At 37.9% G+C, this 16,475-nt stretch overlaps 1 protein-coding gene across 14 annotated transcripts in view; it reads left to right on the forward strand.

The window, feature by feature from the left end:
• The window catches only part of Herc1 (HECT and RLD domain containing E3 ubiquitin protein ligase family member 1), a 169,001-nt gene that overhangs the window by 98,295 nt on the left and 54,231 nt on the right, over window positions 1-16,475 (forward strand). For 11 of the 14 annotated variants that reach the window (XM_063265523.1, XM_063265529.1, XM_063265525.1 and 8 more), the window contains 6 exons: window positions 203-442; window positions 796-879; window positions 2,898-3,418; window positions 5,645-6,420; window positions 8,106-8,304; window positions 11,069-11,229. In XM_063265523.1, the coding sequence (XP_063121593.1) occupies window positions 203-442; window positions 796-879; window positions 2,898-3,418; window positions 5,645-6,420; window positions 8,106-8,304; window positions 11,069-11,229 (1,981 nt within the window). The remainder of the gene's footprint in view (window positions 1-202; window positions 443-795; window positions 880-2,897; window positions 3,419-5,644; window positions 6,421-8,105; window positions 8,305-11,068; window positions 11,230-16,475) is intronic. The other 3 variants (XM_063265527.1, XM_063265528.1, XM_063265532.1) reach the window with 1 other exon arrangement.

Consider the following 16,475-nt stretch of genomic DNA (forward strand, 5'->3'; position numbering starts at 1 on the left):
AAGAATAAATTTGCCTTATAAAATATTTACAAACTGATGAAATTATTTCATTTTTGTTCTTCTTTGAAAAGAAAGTTAATATGTTTCCATAAATGTGTAAATGTTATTTATAAACATATTTCCAAGTCTCAAGTAGTAATAGCACAGTTTATTTCAGTACTAATGAACATTATGAATTATGTTTTTCTTTTTCTGTTTTTAGTTTTATATTGTGAAGGAAAATAGAGGTAATGAGGGTACATGTGTTGGAGTCTCACGCTGGCCAGTACATGATTTTAATCACCGCACTACCTCAGACATGTGGCTCTATAGAGCTTACAGTGGTAACCTCTATCACAATGGAGAACAGACTCTGACGCTGTCCAGCTTTACTCAAGGAGATTTCATTACCTGTGTGTTAGACATGGAAGCCAGGACCATTTCCTTTGGGAAAAATGGAGAGGTACTGAAAACTGTTCGCAAACATTATAATTTTTTTCTTCCCCAAATTTAAATTCCACTCAAATTATCAAGTATTGGTTATTTAGTGTATATATTATTTATTTTCCTCTTAAAATTCTTTATCAGTGCCAACCTTATAGAAAAGTGGTAAGATCAAGTAATATTTTTATACCAAGCAAACAGTTTAGGATTGTATATTCTATGTACCGGTGCCTTGGATAGAAGGCAGTTGATGTATGTATGGCCCTAGTATCTTTTGTTCTATCTCAGAACCTGTTAATTTCAATGTGGCTACATAGTATCAATTTTAAAAGCAACTTTAGTTTCCTTTGCTTCTTCTCTGTCACCCTCTAGGAACCCAAATTAGCCTTTGAAGATGTGGATGCAGCAGAGTTGTACCCATGTGTGATGTTCTATAGCAGCAACCCGGGTGAGAAGGTAACAATCCCAACCTGTACTTAGGCATAAGGGATACTGTTTATTTAAATTAGCCTTATGTTAGTGTGATACAGAGGTCGTAAAATAGTCAGATAGCTCTACCATTAAAAGTACTTGGCTCCCAATGGGAGGAGAAACCCTTGGTCCTGCCAAGACTTGACCCCACAGTGTAGGGGAATGTCAGGGTGGGGAGGTAGGAAGGGGGGTGTGGTTGGGGGGGGCACCCTCATAGAAGAAGTGGGAGGGGGATGGGAGAAGAGGTTTATGGACAGGAAACCGGGAAAGGGGATAACATTTGAAATGTAAATAAAAAAATTTAATAAAAAATATACTTGACCCATGGAAGTTATTCTTCTAGAAGGGTAGATAGTTTTAGGAATTTTTTTTTTTACTCCATATTAAGGCACTATAGCAAGCCAACTTGCAAACAGTGGCACTGTCAGAGTTAACAGGAACTATATTAGCAGTAATATGGTTCATTCGTAGTTACAGATAGAGGAAGAAATCTAGAAATACTCAAGTAGAGTAAAATACTATTAGCTGAATAGTGAAAGTTATGGTGGGGACACTACCTTTTGCTCATGTGTGAGAGGTCTCAGACTTTGTAGATGCTACAGATTTAAATATATTAAGGGCATACACTTTCACTGAAACCCTTTTTGTTCTCTTTATCTAAAAAAAACGCAGAAATAAGCTTCTCTTTATCTCTCTGTGTTAGTGGCTAGTGGTGGTTTGCTTTTTTTTTCTTCTTTCCTAGCTTTTCACTGGAGGGTATAATGTAATTAGGTCTGTTGTCAAGAATTTCTAGTGGAATTTTATATTGAAAAATTTTAAGTTAAGTCATAATATAGTTTTCTTATAATGTACATGTTAGACTTAGTAGATACTAATTCTGAAGGTAAATAAAATATGTATTTACATATAATTAATGAATTTATATAAGCTTTATATATAATTTTTATAAATCAGTTATATATGTATAATATATAAATTAATTATATTAATTATATATACAATTAAGCACTTTGTCTACTTTGTTTAATCACTTATTTATTTTTAAAATACCTGTAGGAGATGAGTGCTCACATTAGTGTCTTTTATTTTTTTAGATGAAAAAGCCAAGACTTACTTATATTACTTCCTAATATCATATACAATTAAGATTTAAACCCAGGTTTCACTCCTTGTTTTGTTTTGTTAACATCTTTAAGGGATAGGGGAGAGGAGACAGGGTTTTTTATATAGCCCAGATTTATCTCGAACTCACAGGGATTCTGAAGTTTATCATAAGTCTCACAGACAGAGTAAGCATATTTATGGTTAGAATCCTAAGGCTGGGTAAATTCTCCGAGGTCTACAGATGTTGGAAAGTGCCAAACCATGATTTGGAGCAGATTACATCAGAACCTACTTTATACTACAAGATATTGCCAAGGTCCAAGTATACCATCAGGGAAAGAATGGCTTTGAACTCAAGGTCTTCTAGATGCTAGGACCACAGGCATGTGCTACCACACTAGCTTCCTTTCTTCACTCTGTATCCCACTTCTTGTAGTGTATGGTCATAGTGGGGTTATCCCAGTTGTACAGTTTTACAGTTTTACATTCATGCCCTTGGAACAACATAAAATAGTGGAACAACATTACATAATTTCAAGATTCAGTATTATCCTCAAATCCAATATTCAAGATTTGAGGATGATACTTACTCTTTCTTTCAGACATTTATCAGAACTAAATTGAGTTAGCCACACATACCTTGCTCATATCCTTCCTTTGAGCAGTTGTAACTGCTTTGGAACTTGTAGGATATAAGATATTCAAATGTCAGCACATTTTAAAGGGCCATATTGCTAATCACTTTAGTGGGTCTCTTAACATTTCTTGCCTACTGGGGTGTCACTTGATATAATATACTGGTACTAGTTCAGTATAATTCCATTTGCTAGAACATATATTGACAAGTTGTTAAGGAGACCTAATATCATACATAGCCTACTTTCTTTTCTTTTATACAGGTGAAAATTTGTGATATGCAGATGCGTGGCACACCACGGGATTTACTTCCAGGAGACCCTATTTGTAGTCCAGTAGCAGCAGTACTAGCTGAGGCCACTATTCAACTTATCCGTATCCTTCACCGAACAGACCGTTGGACTTACTGTATTAATAAAAAGATGATGGAAAGGCTACATAAAATTAAGATATGTATTAGAGAGTCAGGTCAGAAGCTAAAGAAAAGCCGCTCGGTTCAGAGCCGAGAGGAAAATGAAATGAGAGAGGAGAAAGAGAACAAAGAAGAAGAAAAAGGTAAACATAATAGGCATGGTCTTGCTGACCTCTCAGAACCGCAGCTGAGGACTCTTTGCATAGAGGTGTGGCCCGTGCTAGCAGTGATAGGAGGAGTTGATGCTGGTCTTAGAGTTGGAGGTCGGTGTGTTCACAAGCAAACTGGGCGCCATGCCACGCTGCTGGGAGTGGTCAAAGAAGGCAGCACATCTGCCAAGGTCCAGTGGGATGAAGCAGAAATTACCATCAGGTATGATGTATTGAGTTATGCTTTTAGCAGATAAGTATTTGATGGTGAAATGGGTGATTGCCCAGGGACAGTGAGTAATAATGTATTGTAGGTGAACTGCTGCTTAACTTTTTAAAATGATTTTTATGTGGCTAGATATTACTATTTTTGATCTACTAAATGCAAGTGATTTGTAAAACAAGTTTTTAATTTGTTTGATAATGAATTGATAAGTTCACTAGCTTAATTGATAAGCTAGTGATAAGTTTTTAATTTGTTTGATAATGAATTGATAAGTTCACTAGTTCCTGCTTCTTGGTGCAGGGTGGTATATGTACCAGAGATCAGAGATCACACTTGGACTTCTGCATGCTAGAAAAATGATCTATCACTGAACTATGCCCCACCTGTTTCCTGCCTATTGATAATATCCCTTATATACTTAAATATTTAAAAGCCAACTGGCTAATCTATTGATCAGATTTAAAGTTCAGAAAGCCTGTGGTAGGAACATCTAAGTGACTAATGAGTATACAAGATTTGCCTCTTTTTTTTTTAATTAAAATTTTATTTTTTATGTGTGTGGGTGTTTTGCCTGCATATGTATCTGTGCACCTTCTGCGTGCCTTATGCCTGTAGAGGTCAGAAGAGGATATTGCAGACCCTGGAACTGGAGTTACAGACAGCTGTGAGCCAACATGTGTGGGCTGGAAACTGAACCCTGAACCCCTGCAAGAACATCTAGTGCTCTTAACCACTGACTGAGTCATCCTTTAGTTCCGTGATGGGCTTCCCCCACCCTTTTTTATGACCAAATGTTGTAGCTTAAACTGGCCTGGAACACACTATGTAGCCCAAGTAAATTCATGCTCACCTTGTATTAGCCTCCCAAGTGCTGGAAGCACAGATGTATGCCATCACCCCCAGCCTTACCTTTTAAAACACAAATATTCTAGTCTCTCAATGCACATCATTTTGAGTAGTTATGAGAATTACATTTATTTGACACAAGCAAGATGTTTGAAAGCATTTAAGTATATATATATATATATAAACTTCATAAATTTCATATATTCAAAATAATATTAAATATTTCCATTCTTAAAGGACCTCACCTATCTGGGTATATAATTTTATCATTTGGAAATAAGAATTTATTGATAATAATGTAACTATTGACTATATTACCTCATGCAATTCTCATATATTTATATGACATCTAAAAAAGAATGATCCATAGTGTTAATGAAAGCAGTACTATTTTAGAACTAAACAAATGTGATTGACTTTCTTAGTTGAAAGCACATATATGTAGCATTTATAGATAATTGCAGGTATTAATGAACTTTATTGTATACACTCCTCTTCAGTGATGGCTTTACAAAGTCATATAAATGTGTCCACATTTACTTTTATTCTTTCTTTGCTTCAGAGAATGTTCAGTATCTGCTAACATGTATGCAGTATAGTAAAATATGCAAATTAATACATGAAAAAGAAAAACGTGGCAAAGGGAAAATAAGACTAGGAAGATAGACAGAACCAAGAAATGGGTGATTACAGTAAAATGTTAGATACTTGAGGGGCTTTTTATCATATTTTTTAATTAATGTGACTCTTAAACTTAAGGAATTTTATGCCATATGTCAGCGATATGTAGTCATATTGTTGCTTATAAAGTTATGAGTATCAGTTGAAGACTGCAAAGTAAAATTTTTAGTGAGGCAAAGTTTTCTATGAAGGAGGTTACAATGATTACTACATATTCAGTAAACTAGATTATAATCTAAATTTCCCAGCTAACTTATATGAAACTACATCTGCCTTACCTCCTCTATTGTAAGTGAAGTCACATAATCATATTCCTTGCTTAGTGTGTCAGTGGTTGCTTTGGTAGTAACTGGAAGCGTTGAGTGATAGCAACAGAGCCTTCATGTCCCCACAATTCTAAGATGTTCAGATTCAGACCTAAGTCTTATGGGACATTTGCTCACTCTACTTTGCAGTGCATAGTGGTAAATATTCTCATTTGAACACTTAGGTGCATTTCATTATTGTTGTATTTAGCATCATATCTCTAGTTCCTCATAATACCATTTTTTCATTCTGTAATGATGTCAGTTCGTATAAATTATTCTCAACATTGTGTTCATGATGTGTCTTGTTTTGTCTACATTATTTTTCTGTACCTTCCTCCCGTCTTTCCCTCACTTGCTTTTTCCTGTGTCATTCTGATCTTTATTAAAGCTTCCCAACTTTTTGGTCGCCTAGTGATACTCCATTGTATAACCTGGAACCCTGTGAACCACTGCTGTTTGATGTGGCGCGATTCCGAGGCCTGACAGCTTCTGTGCTGCTGGACCTAACATATCTGACAGGCATTCATGAAGATATTGGGAAACAGAGCATCAAGCGACATGAAAAGAAACACCGTCATGAGTCTGAGGAAAAGGGGGACATTGAGCAGAAACCTGAGAGTGAATCCATTTTAGATGTGCGAACAGGGTTAATATCTGATGATGTTAAAAGTCAGGGTACCACAAGCTCCAAATCAGAAAATGAAATAGCTTCATTTTCTTTAGAATCAACACTGCCAGGTGTGGAATCCCAACATCAAATAACAGAAGGAAAGAGAAAAAATCACGAACACATATCTAAAACCCATGACATAGCCCAGTCAGAAATCAGAGCAGTCCAGCTTTCATATCTCTACCTCGGTGCTATGAAGTCACTTAGTGCTCTTCTTGGCTGTAGTAAATATGCTGAGCTCTTGCTGATTCCAAAAGTTCTCGCTGAAAATGGCCACAACTCAGACTGTGCAAGTTCCCCAGTTGTTCACGAGGATGTGGAGATGCGTGCTGCTCTACAGTTCCTGATGCGGCATATGGTGAAGCGAGCAGTCATGCGATCACCCATAAAGCGAGCATTGGGGTTAGCTGATCTGGAACGGGCTCAAGCTATGATTTACAAACTGGTGGTCCATGGGCTTTTGGAAGACCAGTTTGGGGGCAAAATTAAGCAAGGTATGTTATCTGATAAAATTATACTCATAACTGTCAAAAGTAATATAAGTCTAGTGATTTGTGAAAGTATGTTTTTTTTTGGTCAAAGAAATTTGCACAGTGTTTTTTCTTTGTAAGATGAATGGAATTTTTTTATTACTTAGATCTTGGTAATCATTGTCTGCCTGTAGTTTTCTACTTTAAATCTACATAAACATTAGAATTTGATAATGGGAAGCTGAATTAAAACAGGTCTGGTAGTGCACACTTTTAATTTCAGCACTAAGAAGATAGAGGGTTCCAGGTCAGCCTGAGCTACATAGTGAATTCTAAGACTACTAAAGTTAAATACTGAGACTGTCTTAGAAAAAAAGAAAAGAAACAGACAAAAACAGTTGACATTTAATTCATTCTTCAAAAGGTATCCAACTGCTTACTGATCTGATTTGAAATATTTTCTTAAAACTTCTGAGATGTTTTACTATGTGCTGTTTCATAGACAATGTGTTGTATGTAAAAAGACCCTGACTGTTTATCTTTATTCTCACTTTGGGGGACAGTATGAGTTTTTGAATAAAAGTGAGGTTCATTCAGAAGATATTTGTTAAATGCCTAATGCTACCTCTCTAGAACCTAGAAAAGTTCCCTAGAACCTAGAAATAGTGTCCCTTGCCCCAGGAAGCTTGTGCTATACTGGGAGAGATGGCATAGGTCTGGAACCCCAGCATTTCGAAAGGAGAGACAAGAGAATCAGTAGTTCAAGGTCATTTTTGGCTACAAATCATTCAGTTTTGAGGCCTGGCTTAGCTACATGAGACCTTACCTAAAGGGACTCCTAGACGAGAAAGAGGAAGAAAATAAAGAAAGGGAAGAGAAAGGAAAAAGAGGGCTGGGTCTTTGTAACTTCTGCTTCTCCTTTGCCTTCATGCTTCTTCGATCTTAGTTTAGATAGTATATAGGGAAGAGAGGTACATGGTACCTGTAAGTAGGCATGTTTAAGTTATTAAGTCAGTGGCCATTTCATAAACCTATAATAGTATCATCTATGCTTTTATTTTTATATTATGTGTATGGGTGTTTTGCCTTGCATGTGTGTCTGCACATTACTTGTGTGCTTGGTCCCTGCAGAGGCCAGAAGGCAGCATTGTAACTAGAGTTACAGATGGTTATGAACAGCCATGTGAGTGCTGTGAATTCAAGAGTCTGGAAGACAGTTCTCTTAACTACTGAGCCATCTCATGCTCAGCTCTGGAGTTAGCTGTTTTTGTAGTAATAAAACAAAACAAAAGAGAATTCTCTAAAATCAGAACTAATTGCAAGGATCTATAGAATCTAGAATAATAAGATATTGAAAGTAGAATGTTGTGTGTGTGTGTGTGTGTGTGCACACGCGTGTAAGTGTAAGAATGTTTTTTGAATTCCTTTAGAAAATATGTTTAGAAACTTGTTTTTTTTGTTTTTGTTTTTGTTTTTTTTTTTTTTTTTTGGAGGAAGGTTTTACTATGCAGTCTTGACTGGCCTTGCTATGTAGCCCAGAGTATCTTTGCTTTCAAAAGAATCTTACTTCAGCCCTCCCAAGTGCTGGGATTACAAGTATATATAGCCAAACCTACCTTTAGAAACTTAAAATTAAACTTTTCCATTTTTTTATTGATGCTTTTTAAGAAAGGCCCATCCTTACTATTTTTTAAACCTTTAATTTACAGAGATTGATCAACAGGCTGAAGAAAGTGACCAAGCACAGCAAGCACAGACACCAGTCACCACGAGCCCGTCAGCATCGAGCACGACTTCCTTTATGAGCAGCTCCCTTGAGGACACCACAACTGCCACCACTCCTGTCACTGACACAGAAACAGTACCTGCGTCTGAGTCCCCAGGAGTGATGCCACTTAGTCTTCTCAGGTAGACAAGTTGGCCTTTAGTGTCTGTCATACACTGATGCCTGTGCTTCTTAAAGCACATAACACAGAGTGTGCCAAGTTAAACCCAGGTTTTCTAGAGCTGGAAAGAACCTACCTTAGTAAAAACCTGTCTTAGTGAGAGTGTAAATATGCAACAGCATACTTGGCTTCTGAGTAGGGAGAGTGTGAGTGTGCTCCACCATACTTGGTTTGGCTAAGCTTTTAAAGACTTGTTCTTTTCAGAAAGCAAATTGCTGAGGGTTTTTTGGGGGGAGGGGGAGGGTAACCATGGTGGGTGCAGGAGGGTAGGGTTAGTGCTTTTACTGAAGATCAAATCTGCTAGACGATGTTCCACTGCTTAGCCATATCCCTAGCCTAGTACTTGAGTTTTAAGTACTGCAATCTAAAGAGAAAAAAATTATCTGCATGAAATAATTTTTTTCTCAGGTTCTTTTGAACATTTTCCTTTAAAGATTTATGAACAATGAGAGTACACGTTACAGTACACTTGTGGGGGTCAGAGGACAGCTTGGGGAGTTGGTTCTTTCCACCTTGCATAGGTTGTAGGGATTGAACTCCGTTTCATGCTTTTGTGGTAAGCTCGCTCACTTGTGAGCCATCTCGATAGCTCTGTACTTTCATTTTTACGCTATGATCTACTTTTCAAATGAGAAGAATGTGTTTAAGGTGCTTCTTCTGCCATCTGTGTGTAGTAAGTTTGTGAATTCTATACAATGTTTACTTATTTAAGTTCTGTTTTGCTTAGTTTGCAACTTACATACACACTGGTGAGGCTTTAAGGAGATCTTCATGGAAAGACTGTTGAGCTCTCTTCACTGTGGCTTAAGCGAAGGGAGGGAATCAAACTGGCTTCCTTTCCCCTCTTTCTCTGTTTTCTCTTAGATAGATCATCCTTACTGAACTAGACAGTAGAAGGGGAGCTCATGTCTGCCCTTAGTAATCTCAAGTTTTGGTGTGCACAGTCTTCCCAGCACAGCATAGGAGCTGTTTGAAAGTTCTGTGAGTGCATGCCGCAGTAAGTTAGATTTTAGAAGGTGTATAGGGCCCACATGCCCCAATAAGTTAGATTTAGGGGACCAATAGAGCCCATTGTTTGCATTTCAGTTGTCCTAGTGATTTTTTTAAATACTGGTTTTCAACTCACATTTTAAACATGACCAGTGTCTGCTTGGGTGGAGATGGACTGATGCTTACTTGTTTATTAGCTCTCTCATTTGAGTCATAATTCTTGGAGATGCTAATAGAACATTTTACTTTTTAATGCCTCCTGCAGTTTGAGAATTTAAAATGTTCACAGAGAATCTATGACCTCTTGTCTCCTTTGAATCTCTGACTAGAGTGGGCGTAGGATTCAAGGATAGAATCATGCCCCTTTGTTGCCATAGGTGCACATAAATGCTTCTTCTGTTTCTTTCTTTAGTAGTAGAAACTGAATCATACTCCCCTAGACTTCTTTCTTTCTTCTTAAACTTTGTTTCTCTACTACTGGCTTGGAATTGATTGGAGGTGAGCCTATTGCTCCCTCTGTGTGCCATGGTTTATTGGGTAAAGTGCTCTTCTGAAGCTAGAAACCTCTTTGATTGCTAAGACTAAAGCTTGGTCATAGTAGAACACTTGCCTAGCATATGCAAGTGGCTCTATGTTCAATCCCCAGCCTTACAGAAAAGAAAAGGCTCCTAGTGTGAGGGGACAGATCTAGACTTGCTTTTGCATCAGTGTCCTCCTTAGTGTGAGAGGGAGTGCCTCTCCTCTCTGTGCCTCTCGTTCATGTACTGTTCACCCCACCAAAGCAAGTACATGTTAACTCCCTCTGATATATCATACATAGCATACTATTTTTGAATTGTGCTGAGTAACTATACACTTATTTTTTTCTTTAATTTTCCTATAAGTTAATACTTGACATCAATGTTAATTTTATAGCTGATGGATTTCATATTTAAAATAAAGTTTCCTATTTGTTTATGTTTTTGAGACAGGGTCTCATGTGTCCTAGGCTATCCTTGAACTCCATAAAAGGCCAGAGATGACCTTGAGCTCCTGCCCCTACCTCCCAATTGCTGGGATTATAGTATATGCTACCACCCTAAGTTGTATACAAACTGGAGATTGAACCCAGGATTTTGTGCTTGCTAAGCAAATACTGCTACCATCTAAGCCACATCTCCAGTCCAAGTTTCTTGTACTTAAAATTCTTCTTTAGTTTCTTGACTACTATATTTATAGCAAAATACCCTTGTCACCTTGATATTATACTAGAAGAAAAACTCCATAAAGGCAAAGGTTGTTCATGTGTTTTTGTAATTTCTGTATTACTCCCCAATATGTTGCTGCTATATTTTTGAAATTAAACTTTTATAGTTAAGAATAACCTTTGATATAATTAGTTTTAATACCCAAGGATCTCTCATCACTTTGTATTAAATTATAGCTAACTTGTGCTGACTTCCAGGTTTTAATTTGTTAGGTAAGAAGATTTGTAATGGGGGCTGGAGAGATGGCTCAGCAGTTAAGAACACTGCTCTTCCAGAGGTCCTGAGTTCAGTTGCCAGCAACCACATGGTGGCTCACAACCATCTGTAATGGGATCCAATGCCTTCTTCTGGGGTGTCTGAAGAGAGCGACAATGCACTCACATGCATTAAACAAACAAACAAACAAACAAACAAACAAACAAAGAAATATTTCTAATGTCTGTTCTTTCCCAGTTGGGATTTTTTCTAATCATTTTTATTTTCTTAAAGGCAAATGTTTTCTAGCTATCCAACTACCACTGTACTTCCGACACGTCGTGCACAGACTCCTCCAATATCATCATTACCAGCCTCTCCTTCTGATGAAGTAGGAAGGAGGCAGAGTTTGACCTCTCCTGATTCCCAGTCTACAAGGCCAGCTAACCGTACAGGTAAACTTGCTCTCATGAAGTCTAGTGCCCAAAGCTCTTTTTGCATTCTAGATATATGGACTTTGTTTTTTTTTTTTTAAGACACTGGCATGGTTTATTGTTTTTTAATCATTGTGTCTTAATTGAAAATTAAAGAGGTACTTAATGAAAGAAAACTATATTTTCTTCTTTTTCGTTTTTTCCCCTATCGTTATAAAATTGGGTATTTCCTATGTACGTTTCAAATGTTATTCCCTTTCCCAGTTTCCATGCCAGCATCCCTCTAACCTCTCCCCCTCCCATTCTATATGGGTGTTCCCCTCCTTATCCTCCCCCCATTACTGCCCTCTCCCCAAGAATTCCATTCGCTGTGAGTCCAACCTTGGCAGGACCAAAGGCTTCCCCTTCCACTGGTGCTCTTACTAGGATATTCATTGCTACCTATGAGGTTGGAGCCCAGGGTAAATCCATGTATAGTCTTTGGGTAGTGGCATAGTCCCTGGAAGCTGTGCTTGGTTGGCATTGTTGTTCATATGGGGTCTTAAGCCCCTTCAGCTCTTTCAGTCCTTTCTCTGATTCCTTCAACGGGGGTCCCATTCTCAGTTCTGTGGTTTGCTGCTGGCGTTGGCTTATGTATTTGCTGTATTCTGGCTGTGTCTCTCAGGAAAGATCTACATCCGGTTGCTGTCAGCCTGCACTTCTTTGCTTCATCCATCTTATCTAGTTTGTGGCTTTATATGTATGGGCCACATGTGGGACAGTCTCTGAATGGGCGTTCTTTCAGCCTCTGTTCTACACTTTGCCTCCCTATTCCCTGCCAAGGGTATTCTTGTTCCCCTTTTAAAGAAGGAGTGAAGCATCCGCATTTTGGTCATCCTTCTTGAGTTTCATATGTTCTGTGCATCTAGGGTAATTCAAGCATTTGGGCTAACGTACACTTATTAGTGAATGCAAACCATGTGTGTTTTTCTGTGATTGGGTTACCTCACTCAGGATGGTATTTTCCAGTTCCCTCCATTTGCCTATGAATTTCATAAAGTCATTGTTTTTGATAGCTGAGTAATATTCCATTGTGTAGATGTACCACATTTTCTGTATCCATTCCTCTGTTGAAGGGCATCTGGGATCTTTCCAGCTTCTGGCTATTATAAATAAGGCTGCTATGAACATAGTGGAGCATGTGTCTTTGTTATTTGTTGGAGCATCTTTTGGGTATATGCCCAAGAGAGGTATAGCTGGGTCCTCAGGTAGTGCAATGTCCAACTTTCTGAGGAACCTCCAGACTGATTTCCAGAATGGTTGTACCAGTCTGCAGTCCCACTAACAATGGAGGAGTGTTCCTCTTTCTCCACATCCTCGCCAGCATCTGCTGTCGCCTGAGTTTTTGATCTTAGCCATTCTGACTGGTGTGAGGTAGAATCTCAGGGTTGTTTTGATTTGCATTTCCCTTATGACTAAAGATGTTGAACATTTCTTTAGGTGCTTCTCAGCCATTCGCTATTCCTCAGCTGTGAATTCTTTTTTTTTTTTAACTGTCTTAAGCTTTATTTCACCATATATAAAATATAAATATTACATGTAACTAGCTTGTAGACCATTATAAGTAAGGTAAATTCATGTCAGCCAAGTACTAATGACCAAGTGGCTCTGATAACTAGTCCTTTGACTATAATAATATCTCCCTGTTAGATTGTTTAATGACATATTTATAAAAATCTTGTGAATTTTAATATGTAAATGTGTTTATATTACACATTTGACTGTTATTTTAAACATGTAACATTTACATTTCTGATTTCATAAATGCCAAAGATATTAAATATATTCAGATCTCTAAAAATATATATAAAAATATATAACATAAAAACTGTTATAACCCATGATGGATTCCTTACTCCTGTTTTTATAGAAATTCAGAATTATATGATACAACCAATAGCTAGTAAAATACCTAACATCTATTGTCCATACAAACTGTGAGTATTGTCCACTGAAACGTAAAGACATTTTATGTTGGTGCAATTTTAATTTTACTCTCACAAAATCCAAAGTTATAGGAAAAGCTAACACAAATTTTGGCATGGTCAAGGACAGTGTGAACACTCCAATGTTTTACTTTATATGACAATTTCAGAACCATTTCTCTACAATTTATTTAGTAATAGAAATTATTAGGTATATATAACTGTTCCTTTTTTTCCTTTTTTTCTTTATTAACTTGAGTATTTCTTACTTACATTTCAATTGTTATTCCCTTTCCCAGTTTCCAGGCCAACATCCCCCTAGCCCCTCCCCCTCCCCTTCTATATGGATGTTCCCCTCCCCATCCTCCCCCTATTACAGCCCTCCCCCCAACAATCACGTTCACTGGGGGTTCAGTCTTAGCAGGACCAAGGGCTTCCCCTTCCACTGGTGCTCTTACTAGGATATTCATTGCTACCTATGAGGTTAGAGTCCAGGGTCAGTCCATGTATAGTCTTTGGGTAGTGACTTAGCCCCTGGAAGCTCTGGTTGGTTGGCATTGTTGTTCATATGGGGTCTCAAGTCCCTTCAACCTCTTCCAGTCCTTTCTCTGATTCCTTCAACAGGGGTCCCGTTCTCAGTTCAGTGGTTTGCTGCTGGCATTCGTCTATGTATTTGCTGTATTCTGGCTGTGTCTCTCAGGAGAGATCTACATCCGGTTCCTGTCGGCCTGCACTTCTTTGCTTCATCCATCTTGTCTAATTGGGTGGTTATATATGTATGGGCCACATGTGGGGCAGGCTCTGAATGGGTGTTCCTTCTGCCTCTGTTTTAATCTTTGCCTCCCTTTCCCTGCCAAGGGTATTCCTGTTCCCCTTTTAAAGAAGGAGTGAAGCATTCGCATTTTGATCATCCGTCTTGAGTTTCATGTGTTCTGTGCATCTAGGATAATTCAAGCATTTGGGCTAATGTACACTTATCAATGAGTGCATACCATGTGTGTTTTTCTGTGATTGGGTTACCTCACTCAGGATGATATTTTCCAGTTCCCTCCATTTGCCTACCAATTTCACAAAGTCATTGTTTTTGATAGCTGAGTAATATTCCATTGTGTAGATGTACCACATTTTCTGTATCCATTCCTCTGTTGAAGGGTAACTGGGTTCTTTCCAGCTTCTGGCTATTCTAAATAAGGCTGCTATGAACATAGTGGAGCATGTGTCTTTGTTATATGTTGGGGCATCTTTTGGGAATATGCCCAAGAGAGATATAGCTGGGTCCTCAGGTAGTTCAATGTCCAATTTTCTGAGGAACCTCCAGACTGATTTCCAGAATGGTTGTACCAGTCTGCAGTCCCACCAACAATGGAGGAGTGTTCCTCTTCCTCCACATCCTCGCCAGCATTTGCTATCACCTGAGTTTTTGATCTTAGCCATTCTGACAGGTGTGAGGTGAAATCTCAGGGTTGTTTTGATTTGCATTTCCCTTATGACTAAAGATTTGAACATTTCTTTAGGTGTTTCTCAGCCATTCGACATTCCTTAGCTGTGAATTCTTTGTTTAGCTCTGAACCCCATTTTTTAATAGTGTTATTTGTCTCCCTGCAGTCTCACTTCACAAGTACTTTGTATATTTTGGATATAAGCCCTCTATCAGTTGTAGGATTGGTAAAGATCTTTTCCCAATCTTTTGGTTGCTGTTTTGTCCTAAGAACAGTGTCCTTTGCCTTACAGAAGCTTTGCAGTTTTATGAGATCCCATTTGTCTATTGTTGATCTTAGAGCATAAGCTATTGTTTTTTGTTCAGGAAATTTTCTCCAGTGCCTGTGGGTTCAAGATTCTTCACACTTTTTCTTCTATTAGTTTGAGTGTATCTGGTTTGATGTGGAGTTCCTTGATCCACTTGGACTTAAGCTTTGTACAGGGTGATAAGAATGGATCGATCTGCATTCTTTTACATCCTGACCTCCAGTTGAACCAACACCATTCGCTGAAAATGCTATCTTTTTTCCATTGGATGGTTTTGGTTCCTTTGTCAAAGATCAAGTGACCATAGGTATGTGGGTTCATTTCTTGGTCTTCAATTCTATTCCATTGGTCTATCTGTCTGTCTCTGTACCAATACCCTGCAGTTTTTATCACTATTGCTCTGTAATACTGCTTGAGTTCAGGGAGAGTGATTCCCCCGGAAGTCCTTTTATTGTTGAGGATAGTTTTAGCTATCCTGGGTTTTTTGTTATTCCAGATGAATTTGCAAATTTTTCTGTATAACTCTATGAAGAATTGGATTGGAATTTTAATGGGGATTGCATTGAATCTGTAGATCGCTTTTGGTAAAATTGCCATTTTTACTATATTAATCCTGCCAATCCATGAGCATGGGAGATCTTTCCATCTTCTGAGATCTTCTTCAATTTCTTTCTTCAGAGGCTTGAAGTTCTTATTGTACAGATCTTTCACTTGCTTGGTTAAAGTCACACCAAGGTATTTTATATTATTTGGGACTATTATGAAGGGTGTCATTTCCCTAATTTCTTTCTTAGCTTGTTTCTCCTTTGTATAGAGGTAGGCTACTGATTTATTTGAGTTAATTTTGTAGCCAGCCACTTTGCTGAAGGTGTTTATCAGGTTTAGTAGTTCTCTGGTGGAACTTTTGGGATCAGCTAAATACACTATCATATCATCTGCAAATAGTGGTATTTTGACTTCTTCCTTTCCAATCTGTATCCCTTGGATCTCTTTTTGTTGTCTGATTGCTCTGGCTAGGACTTCGAGAACTATATTGAGTAAATAGGCAGCCTTGTCTAGTCCCTGATTTTAGTAGGATTGCTTCAAGTTTCTCTCCATTTAGTTTTTTAATGTTAGCTACTGGTTTGCTGTATGTGGCTTTTACTATGTTTAGGTGTGGGCCTTGAATTCCTGTTCTTTCCAGGACTTTTATCATGAAGGGGTGTTGAATTTTGTCAAATGCTTTCTCAGCATCTAATGAAATGATCGTGTGGTTTTTATCTTTCAGTTTGTTTATATAGTGGATCACGTTGATGGTTTTCTGAATATTAAACCATCCCTGCATACCTGGGATGAAGCCTACTTGATCATAATGGATGATTGTTTTGATGTGTTTTTGGATTCGGTTTGGAAGAATTTTATTGAGTATTTTTGTGTAGATATTCATAAGGGAAACTGGTCTGAAGTTCTCTTTCTTTGTTGGATCTTTGTGTGGTTTAGGTGTAAGAGTAATTGTGGCTTCATAGAAGGAATTCGGTAGCACTCCGTCTGTTTCAGCTTTGTGGAATAGTTAGGATA

This window comes from Rattus norvegicus, chromosome 8, assembly GCF_036323735.1.
Source record: "Rattus norvegicus strain BN/NHsdMcwi chromosome 8, GRCr8, whole genome shotgun sequence".
NCBI classification, from domain to species: domain Eukaryota; kingdom Metazoa; phylum Chordata; class Mammalia; order Rodentia; family Muridae; genus Rattus; species Rattus norvegicus.